The 16,853-nt window shown below is 46.2% G+C and overlaps 1 protein-coding gene across 3 annotated transcripts in view; it reads left to right on the top strand.

Moving 5' to 3' along the window:
- Positions 1-16,853, top strand: part of NDEL1 (nudE neurodevelopment protein 1 like 1) — a 38,787-nt gene that overhangs the window by 2,640 nt on the left and 19,294 nt on the right. For all 3 annotated transcript variants that reach the window (XM_066587810.1, XM_066587813.1, XM_066587811.1), the window contains exon 2: positions 14,276-14,373. In XM_066587810.1, the coding sequence (XP_066443907.1) occupies positions 14,288-14,373 (86 nt within the window). In that variant the 5' untranslated portion in view covers positions 14,276-14,287. The remainder of the gene's footprint in view (positions 1-14,275; positions 14,374-16,853) is intronic.

Below are 16,853 nucleotides of genomic sequence, written 5' to 3'. Positions count from 1 at the left end.
GTCTCGTACCCCGGTATAGTAACGCCGTGTATGATGGGGGTTCTCGTTGACGGCTGGCGCAGCGGTTTCAGTAATATATACATGATGATCGTTAGCAGTCGTTAAAGTGCACATGTGTGATGATCCCTTTAAGTGGGGGTGTGTAGGACTGTCTGCTCTGTGCTATCGGTATGTCTGTATGTCGCGCCGTGTTCCTGGACCGCTCACAGCACTTCTATAACGTGACGAGGATTAGTAAGCTCCCCGCTAGACTGCCTATTGCAGAAGTTGTATGTTGCGATACGTACCTCTCCGGGGGTCCGGATCTGGAGACCACCCCCCCCTCCCCCCCCATCCTGTGATGTCTAGACCCCAATCAGGGAAATCAAATGGGCAGCCATTGGATCCTAAACGACAGAAATTCCTGAGCCAAATAAGTCTTAGTTGCCACATATAAGTACGTACAGAACACTGGGCAACAAAGAGAAATTATTTTTGTGTGTCCAGGAAATCGGGGTTATTTCACGTTATTTGGATAACAAACAAACGGTTCTGAAGTTATTGAGCCCAAACTTTGCTGACTAAGATGATGCATGAGTACTGGAGATGAGCGAACCTTCTCGGTTCGGGTGTTTTTGGACTCGAGCATCGTTTCTTCCAAGTAACTGACTACTCGGACAAAAAGATTCGGGGGGCGCCGGGGGGGGGGGGGGGGGGGTTGCAGAGATGAGTGTGTGGGGGGGGAGGAGAAAGAGAGAGCTCCCCCCTCCGAATCTTTTCGTCCGAGTAGTCAGTTACTTGGAAAAAGCGGTGCTCGAGTCCAAAAACACCCGAACCGAGTACGCTTGCTCATCTCTGAGTACACACGGGGTCCGCACCACACAGGCAACCTTTTTTTTACGAAATGAAAGTTATTTTCCACGATATTTTACAATCAGTGAACGGAACAAATAACCTTTTCTTCAACACGAAAAATCGCGTTACCAAGTGTAATTCTTCTAATGAATAATATTAGTATATAGCTAGGAGGACTACACTGTAATACTACCGGTTAGATACTAGTATATAGCTAGGAGGACTACACTATAATACTACCGGTTAGATACTAGTATATAGCTAGGAGGACTACACTATAATACTACCGGTTAGATACTAGTATATAGCTAGGGGGAATACACTGTAGTACTGCCTGTTAGATACTAGTATATAGCTAGGGGGACTACACTGTAATACTACCTGTCAGATACTAGTATATAGCTAGGGAGACTACACTGTAATACTACCGGTTAGATACTAGTATATAGCTAGGGGGAATACACTGTAGTACTGCCTGTTAGATAGTAGTATATAGCTAGGGGGAATACACTGTAGTACTGCCTGTTAGATACTAGTATATAGCTAGGGGGACTACACTGTAATACTACCTGTTAAATACTAGTATATAGCTAGGGGGACTACAGTGTAGTACTGCCTGTTAGATACTAGTATATAGCTAGGGGGACTACACTGTAGTACTGCCTGTTAGATACTAGTATAAAGCTAGGGGGAATACACTGTAATACTACCTGTTAGATACTAGTGTATAGCTAGGGGGACTACACTGTAATACTGCCTGTTAGATACTAGTATATAGCTAGGGAGACTACACTGTAATACTACCTGTTAGATACTAGTATATAGCTAGGGGGACTACACTGTAATACTACCGGTTAGATACTAGTATATAGCTAGGGGGAATACACTGTAGTACTGCCTGTTAGATACTAGTATATAGCTAGGGGGACTACACTGTAGTACTGCCTGTTAGATACTAGTATAAAGCTAGGGGGAATACACTGTAATACTACCTGTTAGATACTAGTGTATAGCTAGGGGGACTACACTGTAATACTGCCTGTTAGATACTAGTATATAGCTTGGGGGAATACACTGTAGTACTGCTTGTTAGATACTTGTATATAGCTACGGGGAATACACTGTACTACTGCTTGTTAGATACTAGTATATAGCTAGGGGGACTACACTGTAGTACTGCCTGTTAGATACTAGTATATAGCTAGGGGGACTACACTGTAATACTACCTGTTAGATACTAGTATATAGCTAGGGAGACTACACTGTAATACTACCTGTTAGATACTAGTACAGTATATAGCTAGAGGGGGCCACACTGTAATACTGCCTGTTAGATACTAGAATATAGCTGGGGGACTACACTGTAATACTACCTGTTAGATACTAGAATATAGCTAGGGGGACTACACTGTAATACTACCTGTTAGATACTAGTATATAGCTAGGGGGAATACACTGTAGTACTACCTGTTAGATACTAGTATATAGCTAGGGGGAATACACTGTAGTACTGCCTGTTAGATACTAGTATATAGCTAGGGGGACTACACTGTAGTACTGCTTGTTAGATACTAGTATATAGCTAGGGGGACTACACTGTAATACTGCTTGTTAGATACTAGTATATAGCTAGGGGGACTACACTGTAATACTGCCTGTTAGATACTAGTATATAGCTAGGGGGACTACACTGTAATACTGACTGTTAGATACTAGTATATAGCTAGGGGGAATACACTGTAATACTACCTGTTAGATACTAGTATATAGCTAGGGAGACTACACTGTAATACTGCCTGTTAGATACTAGTATATAGCTTGGGGGAATACACTGTAGTACTGCTTGTTAGATACTTGTATATAGCTACGGGGAATACACTGTACTACTGCTTGTTAGATACTAGTATATAGCTAGGGGGACTACACTGTAGTACTGCCTGTTAGATACTAGTATATAGCTAGGGGGACTACACTGTAATACTACCTGTTAGATACTAGTATATAGCTAGGGAGACTACACTGTAATACTACCTGTTAGATACTAGTACAGTATATAGCTAGAGGGGGCCACACTGTAATACTGCCTGTTAGATACTAGAATATAGCTGGGGGACTACACTGTAATACTACCTGTTAGATACTAGAATATAGCTAGGGGGACTACACTGTAATACTACCTGTTAGATACTAGTATATAGCTAGGGGGAATACACTGTAGTACTACCTGTTAGATACTAGTATATAGCTAGGGGGAATACACTGTAGTACTGCCTGTTAGATACTAGTATATAGCTAGGGGGACTACACTGTAGTACTGCTTGTTAGATACTAGTATATAGCTAGGGGGACTACACTGTAATACTGCTTGTTAGATACTAGTATATAGCTAGGGGGACTACACTGTAATACTGCCTGTTAGATACTAGTATATAGCTAGGGGGACTACACTGTAATACTGACTGTTAGATACTAGTATATAGCTAGGGGGAATACACTGTAATACTACCTGTTAGATACTAGTATATAGCTAGGGGGACTACACTGTAATATTACCTGTTAGATACTAGTATATAGCTAGGGGGACTACACTGTAGTACTGCCTGTTAGATACTAGTATATAGCTAGGGGGAATACACTGTAGTACTGCCTGTTAGATACTAGTATATAGCTAGGGGGAATACACTGTAGTACTGCCTGTTAGATACTAGTATATAGCTAGGGAGACTACACTGTAATACTACCTGTTACATACTAGTATATAGCTAGGGGGACTACACTGTAATACTACCTGTTAGATACTAGTATATAGCTAGGGAGACTACACTGTAATACTACCTGTTAGATACTAGTACAGTATATAGCTAGAGGGGGCCACACTGTAATACTGCCTGTTAGATACTAGAATGTAGCTGGGGGACTACACTGTAATACTACCTGTCAGATACTAGTATATAGCTAGGGAGACTACACTGTAATACTACCTGTTACATACTAGTATATAGCTAGGGGGACTACACTGTAATACTACCTGTTAGATACTAGTATATAGCTAGGGAGACTACACTGTAATACTACCTGTTAGATACTAGTACAGTATATAGCTAGAGGGGACTACACTGTAATACTACCTGTTAGATACTAGTATATAGCTAGGGAGACTACACTGTAATACTACTTGTTAGATACTAGTATATAGCTAGGGAGACTACACTGTAATACTACCTGTTAGATACTAGTATATAGCTAGGGAGAATACACTGTAGTACTGCCTGTTAGATACTAGTATATAGCTAGGGGGAATACACTGTAGTACTACCTGTTAGATACTAGTATATAGCTAGGGGGAATACACTGTAATACTGCCTGTCAGATACTAGTATATAGCTAGGGAGACTACACTGTAATACTACCTGTTAGATACTAGTATATAGCTAGGGGGACTACACTAATACTACCTGTTAGATACTTGTATATAGCTAGGGAGACTACACTATAATACTACCTGTTAGATACTAGTATATAGCTAGGGGGACTACACTGTAATACTACCTGTTAGATACTAGTATATAGCTAGGGGGACTACACTGTAATACTACCTGTTAAATACTAGTATATAGCTAGGGAGACTACACTGTAATACTACCTGCTAGATATTAGTATATAGCTATCCCGCTCTGTTTTATCGATGAGCTACCAGAGGAAGGGCGCCTGGCACCTGCCTAAAGCACCGTAAACTAACTTATGGAGCTATTAGGGGATGGCATTCTTCATTCTCACCTGCTTCCTGGTTCCTGCAGTGCCCTCCGTAAATCTGACTATTTTCAGAGCCCCACGTGTGCGCTCTCCCATAGACTTGTATAGCAGAGCATGTGGACTTCACAGGCGGGCACTGTGGAGGAAGCGGGTATCAAAAATATTATTTTACATTTGAAAACCTTAAATGGCAGTTCCCATTGTTTTGGGCGCTTCGTGTATGTTCACACGGGGCGGAAATACTGCGGATCGGCCACTGCAGCAAATGCCGCAGTTTTTCCGCATAGACAACCGCATCACAACCGCAGATTTCGACCAGCAATTGGCTGCGTATCTGCAGTCGATTTTTAGCAGCTGCAGCGCCCCTCGCCCCGGAATACATCACGCCGTCGATGTCCAGCGGCAGCCTCTAGTGAGCGCCAAGCCGCTGGTCCGGTGACTCCACTGACTGCTCTGTTGCCTAGTGACGCTGCGTATAAACGCGGCATGTACGCCGTGTAATTGCATATGATCTGCGTTTATGGAGTGCCCATAGAGAACAATAGGGTTAAATCGCGTGTAGTACGCGGTGCAATAGGCCATGCCGCGTTATTTATTATGCACGGATTCTGCGCAATGAATATAGGCGAGCGCCACTAGATCAAGGAAAATCAGCGTACTTTAATTGATTCAATTCGCTGGGTATTATGAGCCCCTAACTTGCGCACGTAATGCGCTATTAATTTATGTTGGTGCGTGAATATGACGCAAACTTGAAACGGGCGCCTGAGGATCGCAATTTCACAGAAGTGATGCAATGTGATTTTTTTTTTTTTATTACAAAAAAAAAAAATCGCTTTGTTTCACCGTGGGAAATGCGCATTGGCGAGTATGTGAGAACGTAGGCTCACTGAGGGCCAATAATGGCCCTTTAAGGGCTCATGCCCGTGTTTTCACCGCATTGAGTCAATGGAGCTTGATTATTCCGTGCCCGTCGGCGTGTGGATAGAGCGTATTGCAAGGGGAATACATCGCAGCATGCTCCGTTTCTCTGCGTACCTCGCAGCATGAGCCCCATACACTTGTATGGGCTGCGTATGATACGCTGTCTATGCGCAATATATTGTATATAAAAAAAATCTCACTGCACATGTCTGTATCAGAGAGCAGGTACGCAGGGACGGCCTCCAATGAAGTCAATGGCAGCCGTCCCTGCCGCCACACTTCTGCAATGAGCATTGTCATCGGCGCGGGGAGATTGTACTGCGCATGTGTGCCGGAGGCACATCCACATTACGGAGGAAGTACGTAGGGTGGACACGGAATCCATGAGGCCTTAGGCTGAATGCAGGAATTTCCGCCGTTGCCATGGGATTGCATTGGCTTGTGCAGTCCTATGCAGACAGCCGTGATTTTGATCGCGCGGAAACAAGATCGCGGTATGTCCTATTTCAGTGTGAGGCTCACACTGCCGTATCACCTCAGACGCGCCAGCTCTGCACTGCGCATGTGCGGCTGTGCGCCAGCTGACACATCCTCAGAGCACAGCGAAGACACCGAACAGGTAAGCCGCTGGTCACTGCAGGGGCACGTGTCCCATCCTGCTGCGAGAATCTCGCAGTCGGAATCTGACCCGGCCGTCTGCATTCACCCGTACGCCGCTATTGATAAACGTTACGTCCTCTTTCATTTCCACCTATCAGTAATCAGGACGTGAACAGGGAACTCCAGGTCCCAGCTGGGCAGGGGGAATTGATTGGTCCTGTCTGCTCTGTAGGGACAACATGTGTCCTTGGAGTTGAGCAGTAGTTGGTTAGTCCTGGTGAATAACCCCTAAACAAACCCCATGACATGGAGCGCCCACAGGGACGCATTCTAGTCCGATCATTACACTGACTCCTTTGGGGTGCAGCAGTTGTAGCCAGAAATGCCATGGGGCAGATGCTCATTGTTGGGGCACGTGGGATAAGATGACCTGTTGATGGGTGGTCTGGGCTCTCCCCACCTGCGGCTCTCTGTTAATTGCTGTCGAAGCATTGTGAGAGTTTTGCCGCAGGTTGGAGAGCTTCATTCGAGGACCTTCAGTTGACTTGCATTGCTCCGATAAGTCTTTTGATGTCCTCAGATCCACATCTTGCTGTACGTTGGAGTTGGCCGTCCTCTACTAACTATTGTCTGCTTGGTGATGGAAACCGCGGAAATGCTATTTTGTAACGTTGGTTGGTTGTGGTGAAATTAGACTTTCTTCATGTCCTAAGCTGGGAGGACTATCCACGGGCGTCGCTGCCCCTCGGTGACCCTCCGGAGCTCCAAGCCATATTGTGAGCATGTCTGGCATTGCAAGCAGATGTGATATGTTCTTGATATCTGCTCTGTATAGAAGTACGTCCCGTGACCTCCCAGTACATACTTTTTATGAAGGCTTGTCCTGAGTCGGTCACTTTTGGCACGTGTTGTACCCTACCCTTAGGGATGCCACTCTGAAGCTTGGTACTGGGTGTTAAGAAGATGCCCATATCTCATAAGAGGGAGAGCTGGAGCTTCTGGAAGGGAGTTGGTCAGGGCGCAGTATCTGATGACCGGCGGTCTCCGGGCTGTAGGATGACGGTCACATGTACATGGAATAGCTCGCAGCCTCACAAAAGCCTGATTAACCATGACACTGCTGGAGCTGCAGGCCACCCGCTGCATATAGAGCCCTCTTTGTACTGGGCACTGCCCTGGATGCGCCGTCTTCATGGTTTCGAACCATGTGATTTTTGTATTTTTTATAGTTTTCCCCTCGTTATTCTGCGTCCACTGATAATAAATAATACACACTGATGTCTGAACGTATTTCACCTCCCCGCAGGACTTGGGGATTTCATACCAATTGGGGAAGTATCACATGTCAGAAGCTGCCGTGTTGGGAGTTTACCAGATCTTGATATTGGTCTTCCTTGTTTTACGCCACTTGTAAGGGCTTGGTTGCATCTTCTTCGTGCGATGCGCACAAAACCCGCGCAAATATAGAATGCATTCTTGTGAAGGGATTTATTCACATGAGCGACTCTTTTCTCTCACTATATCGCATGGGGGGGGGGGGGGATGTTCCATTTTCAGCGTTCCATCGGAACGCCTCACCCATTGTTTGCAATGGGACCTTGAAAGACATTGCATGGTACTTGCATGTGAGCTCAATGGGAAACCCTTGTGATCCTTTCATGCGCTTGAAGATTGCAATTTCCCAGAAGTAATGTGATGCCTTTTTTTTAAAATCAAAAACACTTCGCCTCGCCGTGAAAAACACACATTTGGAAGCGCGATATTGGGCTCAGTTTCTCGACCTGATATCGCACTCACCGTGTGAATGTAACCTGACTTGCGTAGTATTAGCCGGGTCACCTGTGCGTCTAGAATATTACTGCACTGTGTGCGTTGGTTTCCATCCTTATGTATTAACTCTTATTACTGGGCCCTTGAAAATGTTGGCCGGGTACAGGGGCGGTTGGCCGGGTACTGGGGCGGTTGGCCGGGTACTGGGGCGGTTGGCCGGGTACTGGGGCGGTTGGCCGGGTACTGGGGCGGTTGGCCGGGTACTGGGGCGGTTGGCCGGGTACTGGGGCGGTTGGCCGGGTACAGGGGCGGTTGGCCGGGTACAGGGGCGGTTGGCCGGGTACAGGGGCGGTTGGCCGGGTACAGGGGCGGTTGGCCGGGCACTGGGGCGGTTGGCCGGGCACTGGGGCGGTTGGCCGGGCACTGGGGCGGTTGGCCGGGCACTGGGGCGGTTGGCCGGGCACTGGGGCGGTTGGCCGGGTACAGGGGCGGTTGGCCTGCTGCGTAATATCTACTGTATTTTTACGATCCTTGAACTTGGTTGAGATGGTATTTCTGGGGACTTGTGCATGTAGCATATATATCATCCGGGAGTGATGTTGTAGACATGGTCTATGGGTCTCACCATAAATAACCTTCATAGGAACTCTAGACAGGCTCCAGGAGCCGAAGGGCTTAGAAAATGACTTCAATGGCGATAATAGTTCCTTTCCATCACCATTGCGGTTCGATAAAGTTCATCTTGTGCCCAAAATCTTGCCCATCTGTATATGTGGAACCACCATTAAATTTGCACAATTTTGCGTTCCACCATCCGTCAGCGCCGTTTACCTTACATATTGATCTCTGGCGTCTACATTTTTGGCTTGTTTTCTACATATGAAAATCATCATTGTTGCTCAGGCTAGGGTGGGACACATCATGGAGACCATGAAGTCCCATCAAGGCTAGAGCCAGACTGCTACACTTGCGTACCACCCTAACACTGTGCACTATGGAATCTCATAGCAGTACATTGCTTTATATAGTGGACAGTATTTAATGCAAATCCAAGTGTAGGTTTAAATAAGGGGTGTAGTTCATACTTTCTCCATGGAAGTGAAGTATTATGGGACTGCCAGAAGTGCTGACCTGGTTATAGCCTAGACCCAATCTCTTTCCCATGACTGTACACCAGCACAGTCACCGTCTCCAATTCCCATCAGAAAGTTACATTATGGCTGAGCAGAGCATTGCTGACTCATTTACGATGTGATTATATTCATACTCGCCTGCCGAGGTCACCGAGGAGGTATATTATTTGGATACATAGATGATGCATCAGCCTCCAATGTAGCACTTGGCTCAGCCTTCAACTAAGCTGCGAAAGTGGCTCCAGTATGTCAAAAAGTCCAAGGCATCAGCTTCTTAGATATATAGAGTATCCGCACTTTCGTCTTCAGGGGGCTTCTGCTCCGTCAGCTGTTTTTGGCTCCTTCCAGCCGCTGAAGTTGGCCCCTTATAGCGCTTTTAGGGCCGTCTTTAGTTGCCGAAAGGAGCTGAAAACAGCCAACGGAGCAAGAGTGCTCCAAAGAAGAAAGTGTGACTACTCTATAGAGTGATACCTTGGGTTAAGAGTGCCGCAGCTTACAAGATTTTTGACTTGAGAGCAGGCTCTCTCCTGAATTTTTGCTCTGATTTAAGAACAAAAACTTGGGTTAAGAACCTTGCTCTCAATGGGGCCGCTGCTGCCAGTCACCCCATTGAAAGCAATGGCCTGCCGGCAACCCCTGCTGTGATTTTCGGGGAAGGGCTTTAAATATAAGCGCTTCCCTGTAAAAAAAAATATATACTCACCTGTCCACCACTGTCGGGGCTCAGGTGTGTCTAGCTGCCACTTGTTCTCCCTGCATTTTTAATTCCCGTCTGCTGAAAAGCTTCAGAGCAGTGCAGGGAGAACAAGCGGCGGCTAGACGCACCTGAGCCCCGGCAGACAGGTGAGTATTTTATTTTTTTTTTACTACAGCTAGGGATGATTTTCAGGGAAGGGCTTATATTTTAAGCCCTTCCCTGAAAATCACTGCGGGGGTGCCGGCGTCCTATTACTTTCAATGGGGCAACGGCATCCCCATTGAAATCAGTGGGAGAGCTTCGCGATCCAAAATGGATAGGTTTTTCCATTCATTTCAATGGGGAAAATTGATTTGCCTTACAAGTGTTTTTTGGGTAAGAGCTCCGTCACGGAACGAATTAAACTCTTAACCCAAGGCACCACTGTACTTTTAAGAAGCTGATGGTTTTGACGACTGTTGGACATCTAGATTGTGTGATCAGCTGTAACAATGAAGAATTACCACCCCTGAGAGGAGATATAAGTTCGTCCAGTGTCCATGCCACTGACGAGTGGTTCCAATCTCCACCGGTGGGACGATACTAATTGCCCGTCTTGTTGGCTATCCTAACTATTCTTTGCAGCTTTTGACCTCTACTCATGGCAATCTATGCAGTCTGTGTTACTGTCTGGACCAAGTAGTGTCTGTCCAGGCATGCTTGAGCTTGTAGTCCCCCCAACTTGTCTAAACATGTCTTGAAGAGCTCTTATTTCAAAAGCAGAAGAGTATCAAGTTCCTAAGCCACTTCGTATGTGAATGGGCCTTAGACTGTTCTCTCTATGTACGCAGACACTCCTTACCATGCTAACATGGGCGTCTGCTGGCCTCCAAGGAGATTCCTGCGTGCTTCATTCTTATCAGTCGCTATCAAGTATCTGCGAGATGCGGTCGTGTGAGCCCACCCTTACGCCGGTTGCACCCAAATGGATTTGCATTGCGGAATCCGAGGTTGGCGTCCGCAGCATGGAGAGGCAGCAAATACTGTTGATAACGTGCTATGTAAAAGCGCATCCTTCTGCTGACTTGCGTAAACCAATCACGATTTCCGCAAGCGGAGGAAAAATCGCAGCATGTTCTAACCTAGTGCAGTTTCCGCATGGACGTCTTCCATGGAATCAATGGAAGCTTTCCGACCCGCGGGCCATCCGCAGTTGATATTGCGGATAGGTTGCGGGTTGCGCGTCAAAGCCTAGTGACTTCGTGGGAGAAGTAAACATTTAAAAAAAAATCTATACTGCGCATGACTGGTGGCTCACCACAGCCATCCGCTATGCAGATAACGTGACAGGTACACATGGATGCCGGCTATGGTCAGGGCTAGATTCCGTTGGGAGCCTTCTCATGTGGAATCTGACCCGATCAGGTGCAGCCGGCTCAGCAATGGCTGAAACCTATAATGATTATAGAATCTTTTCCTTAAAATCAAACCCTGACCTGCTGGTAGAAGGTCCTCTGCCATCCAAAGCAGATGCCGGTGACAATTGCTAATGGCCACCATTGCAGTCGGTAAGCTAGAACAGTGCAGTGGATACGTCAGGCAGGGTCTGATAAGAGTTACGTGGCAAACCTAATGGATGGGTTTCTTTGTTAGGTGTTGAAAATAGGTCCTAACGTCCCACAAATTAAGAAATCTATTAAACCTGTTGCCTGGGCTTCTCAAGTTCCTCCCCATGCTGCAGACACTGACAGGTGACCACAGAGGTTGTGATCATATTGAAGGTGATCAGAGACGTGTAAATCTAAAGGGACATTTCTATCCTGGGAATCCTATTTAAAAGTGTTCAAAATCGCAAAACAATGCACTCACACTTTTTTTTTTCAAAATGCTCCGTTCTCCAGATACTGCAGATTTTGATTCCTCTGCCCTCTTTGTTTACTGCTCGTTGCCAAGGAAACGGACCACCTCTTCTATGGAAAGAAATAGCAGAGGACGCCGGTACTTGTGCACTTCTTTTATCTAAATGTGAAGGCCAAGAGGTGCGTGTTCATTAGCCCCCGGCCCGGCCACTACCTACGTTGTGCTCTGCCATTTCTTTCCTTAGAAGAGTTGGTCGGTTTCCTTGGCAACAAGCAGTAAACAACCAGAGGAATCAATATCTGCAGTATGTGGAGAACGGAGCATTTTGGAAATAAACATCTCATGGGTGAGTACAGTGTTTTGTGATTTCGAACACCTTGAGATAGGCTTTCTGAGATGGGAATACCCCTTTTAAAGGCTTTGTGAAGGAATTAGTGAGCTGTAGTATCACAACCCTGCAGGCTAGTAAGGCCATTGTCCCTACTGCTGATAAATTGGGTGCCCCTTGCCCATGCAGGCCACCCCCTCTTACACCCTTATGTACAAAGATTCTTCGGTGCTCCCATCTGTTGCCATCTGTCGGTCAGTAGTGACCTCCTCTCCTTATCATGCAGTCTCGTATCTGCCCGTTATGGGAATTTCATAAACCCAAGAAGAAAATCTAGGCTACGTAGTTCTAATGATGTCACTTTGAGCGGGATAGTCGAAAAAGGAAGTGGCCATCAGAAATAACATCTGGTGACTTCTCCTCCCGGGCAGGAAATGAGTGTGAGATAGCTCTGCATTGTTCTGTAAGGGCGGCTTCCACGGCTCGGATTCCTGCCGCTCGTCTCCAGGAATGCTGCCCTGACGTAATGACCATCGGGGAATCCTCCTCTCAGTACATGCTAAATGGGGATTTATGGGAACACTTCACTGATATAGGATTAGAAACGGGGGAATATGGGAAAGAAATGCTAAGCGGCTTTAACGAGCGAGTTCTAAACATGGCCAGTAAATAGGAGTCCTTGACTCGTCCTCAAGCTGCTAGCATAAATTCTATTCATCTGTTTCCGGCAAAGTTGGGTGACAGCCAGCACGGTGCGGCTCCCATAGAGGAGGACTTCTACAGACTCCTGAATGTTGTTAGTGTGCGAGTCGAGGAGAGAGAACCCCATCAGGAGTCCTCGCGTTGGCTTCATCCAGCTTTCCTTCAGTTCTGGAAGGCAAGTTCATTAAGTAATGGTCCCATCACTTGTAAGAACTCAAGAAGGGTCACATGACCCAACGAGGTATGGGGAAGACCCCTCTGTGTCCCTGATTGGTCATCCCCTCTCATTAGTTCAGGTGGGTCTTAAGGTGCTTTTACACTGAACGATTATCATTCAAAAAATCGCTGGATTGTTAGAATTTGACCAATTATCCAGTGTAAACACGGCCAGCGATAAATGATCATCTGTGCGCTTTTTGATCATTTAATGCAAGCCTAAAAATGATTGTTGGCTTGTTCGCTAATCGGTTTGAATGCCGATTGTTCAGTCGCTCTTATTCACTGGTACAGAGGGCTGAACCATCCCGTTTATAAAAAAAGGAAAAAAAAGAAAGAATTAACGATTTATCTTTGTGTTTAACCCTTTAAGGACCAAGCGCAGCAAATATATACCACACTTGGTCCTCAGCTTTAATCCAGCTGATGATAAAAATATGGCACGAGGTTAAAGCTTGTGCAATCCATCTGGGTGCAGATTGGATCCTCGGCTGTCAGACATAGCAGAGGACCCGGAGGAGAAGGTAAAAGCAGTTTCTACCTTCTCCTTTACAGGCTACATGGCGTTCCAAGAGCGCTATGTAGTACAGAGAGACATTCAACCCGGCAATCACGTGATTGCCGTGTGTTACCTGCCACAGCAGAGCTGCAGGGTCCTAGCAGAGCCATGTCAGCTAAGATAGTGACTGATGTCACTACAGGGGGATGTTTTCCCCTATAACTGGGGCTCCTATAGATGCCTCAACTACAGTGGAAAAGTGTGAAATGAAAAAAATGTGTGTGTGAATATATATGCAGCAAAAACAATTTTGGTAGCTGGAGAAAAAAACAGGGCAGTAAAATCCCTAAAAAGTGTCTGGTCCATAAGGAGTTAACTGACCACCTGGGCAAACTGCGACATCGTTTGCTCGGGCGAACAATTTCTCGTTACGTGTAAAATCACTGACAGATGAGGTAAGCCGGGGGTCAACAACCTGTTGCTCTCCAGCTGCAGGCTGTCAGGGTATCCTGAGATTAGTAGTTCTACAACACTGGGAAGCCATCCAAGCCATACGAATATCATGGCACTCCATAGGGGGCGCTGGGACTACACGTCTTGGCTCCAGTGAGCCGCCGCCATTGTGCGCTTCGGAAATGTTCTATAATATGTGTATTTATACATCTTTATAGGTTTTCTCGTTTTGTCCTCGTCTCGGCTTCCAGGGGCAAGGACGACGGCATCTCCTAATTTCTCTCTGAAGACATAAGCCCGCGGGGCAGGAGGCATTCCTAATTGGCTCTGACTCTCATTCATGAGCTCTGTGCCAGTCCGAAGGCTTCCTGATAAATCTCTCCCTCATTAGGAGAAAAGAAGCAAAACTTTATTTCCACATGACAAAGCCGCTCGCACTGGAGTCAGATTCTGCATTGTGCTTTTGTGATGCCAGGGTTCACATACTTCTATTCCTCCCGTGATGAAAGTCTTTTCTTTTTTCTTAGATTTCTCTAGACATGGACAATGAAGAAGTCCCGGAGTTCATGAGCCCGAAGGAAGAAATTGTCTACTGGAGAGAATTGTCTAAGACCTATAAGCAGAGGTATGTGATGCCTGACTCGGTGGACATTTAATGGGTTGAGCCATTATGTCTGCCGGCGATCAGTTGTTAATGATAGGGAAAGCTGCGAGCAGCCATATATGTTACTATTATGATACCTTACTGGGACCAACAGGGGAGTAAAACCGAAGTGTGATTGTACTCGGTAAGAGAAACCAAGTCATCTTGTAGATATACCTTTTAATGGCTAACAAAAATGCATGGTGTTATAGCGAGCTTTTGAACCTATGCAGGGTCCTTCCTTAGGCCTCATGTCCACTTGCAAATTCGGATTTTAAATCCGCAGCGTTTTTCCCGCACGCGGATCCGCGCCCCATAGGGATGCATTAGACACCCGCAGGTAGTTAAATACCTGCGGATGTCATTTTTCCCTGCAGACGCGGATCCGCGTGCAGGAAAAAATCCGGACCATGCTCCATTTGGTGCGGGTCTCCCGCGCGGACGGCTCCCGCAGGCTTCTATTGAAGCCTATGGAAGCCGTCCGGATCCGTGGGAGACCTAAAATCAGAATATACTCACCTGCTGCGGGCCGTACCTGTCTTCCCTTCTTCCCTGCCGGATCTTCTTGCTTCGGCCCGGCGCATGCGCGTGGCACGCAGCCAGCATGCCGAGCACATCCGCCGGGTCAAAGAAAGAAGATCCGGCCGTGAAGATGGGAAGACACGCATGGCCCGCAGCAGGTGAGAATATTCTGATTTCAGCGCTCATGTCCGTGGGGCAGGAGGGACCCGCTACGGACTCTCCATGGAGAATCCGTAGCGGGCCTGATCTTTCCCGTGGACATGAGGCTTAAGGCATATGGAACAAATCTAAAGACCTATTTAATAAATATACATGATCACATGGAAATGTACAAACATGGGGTACTTAATTTGCACTAGATTAATACCAGAGACAGGGTAAGAGGGCACAGACATTTTGGGATTAATAGCACTTAAATACCAGGGAGGGATGAGCATAACAGTAAATAATTAGTCCAGTGACAAGGAATGTGAAAGTTTATAGTCTCTAAATTGATGATAGGGGGTCAACACCAGACCAACATGTTACCTCTTCTCTGGGTTTCTCATATCTCATAATCTCCAGTGATGTAGAAGCCCCCCTCCAAGATTTATACTGTTTCTGATAGTCTCAAAGATGGATATAAACTTATATTCCCAAATTCTTCTGTGATGTTGGGACTTAAAATTGCCTTTAAGTATGATAACTCTGGTATGTTGTGGGGTAAAACCAGCACAGAAGTCCACACTACATGTAGAGTGCAGCAAAGTGGTGTCAAACTCAACTTCACCAAGGGCCACATCAGCATTATGGTTGCCTTCAAAGGGCCATTTATAAGGGCTCTTTCACACCAGCGTATTTGAGCTCCGTATTATGCGTGTCCTTTTTTACATACATAATACGGACGGCTTCAAACGCCGTTCATTTGCATTGGCGTACTCGAACAGGTATTTTTCTCGCTCGTGAAAAAAACTGCAGCATGTCCTATTATAGTCTGCATCACGGACCTAAACTGCTTATTAAAGTCAGTGGGATCATGTATGTCTGTAATAAATCCTCCTTATACATGTAGGCAGAAAAATCTGTGGGACCTTCTTGCATTTTTTTTTTTTTTAAACTTTTTTGCGCACGTGAAAATTCAAGTGAATACGCGCACCAAATAAAATGCAAGAAAGTCCAAATATGTTGTGAATACGCCCAGTTTGTCTAAAAACGTGGCATATTTCACAGACTGAAACTGCATATGCCTATGTGAACGAACCCTAACTGTAACTACTCCGTAACATGGCTATGGAGTTCTATGGAGATTCTCCCTTTCTGCCTCTTTAGCACCAAGCCTCCTATCTTGGCAGGTGGCTCGGGTGCCTGGTCTGAGCTGTGCCACCACCTGGGAGCTGCTGCACAGAACGGTACACGTCCGAGCTCAGAATCCAAGATGGCATCGCCCCTTCTACCAAGTGCTGGCTGCATCTTCCGGGGAAGGTGGAGAGTAGGTCCTTCTACGTCCAGAGCTCACAGACCACATAAAATAATGTGGTGGACCAGATTCGGCCCTCAGGCCTTCAGTTTGACACGTGGTGTAGTGCAACCTCAAAAACCCCCTGTGCGGGTGGTAGTACACACACATCCACATGCCCGGCACAAAGTGACTAGAGTCAAAGATTTACTTACTTTTTTTCTCTAGAAAGGGCACCCCTCTTGTCCGCAGGCTTTGCCTGGTATTGCAGTGTTCAGATAAATGGGATTGAGCTGCAATACAGACAATTTATTTCTGTGGAAGGAAAAAATGCCGCCTGTATCGTACCATCCTTTTTTTAAAGGGGCTTTCCAAGGTAATATTTTTTTGCAGGCTGTTTCCATCTTGTATTTTGTATACAGGCTTACCACTGCAACCAATCGCAGCCCGCCTCTGACATCTGATTGGCTGCAGCAGTCAGCCTCTATTTGGAACATCACAGACT

Source organism: Eleutherodactylus coqui, chromosome 13 (assembly GCF_035609145.1).
Source record: "Eleutherodactylus coqui strain aEleCoq1 chromosome 13, aEleCoq1.hap1, whole genome shotgun sequence".
Taxonomy (NCBI): Eukaryota; Metazoa; Chordata; class Amphibia; order Anura; family Eleutherodactylidae; genus Eleutherodactylus; species Eleutherodactylus coqui.
This window is presented reverse-complemented; position numbering and strand designations above follow the sequence as displayed.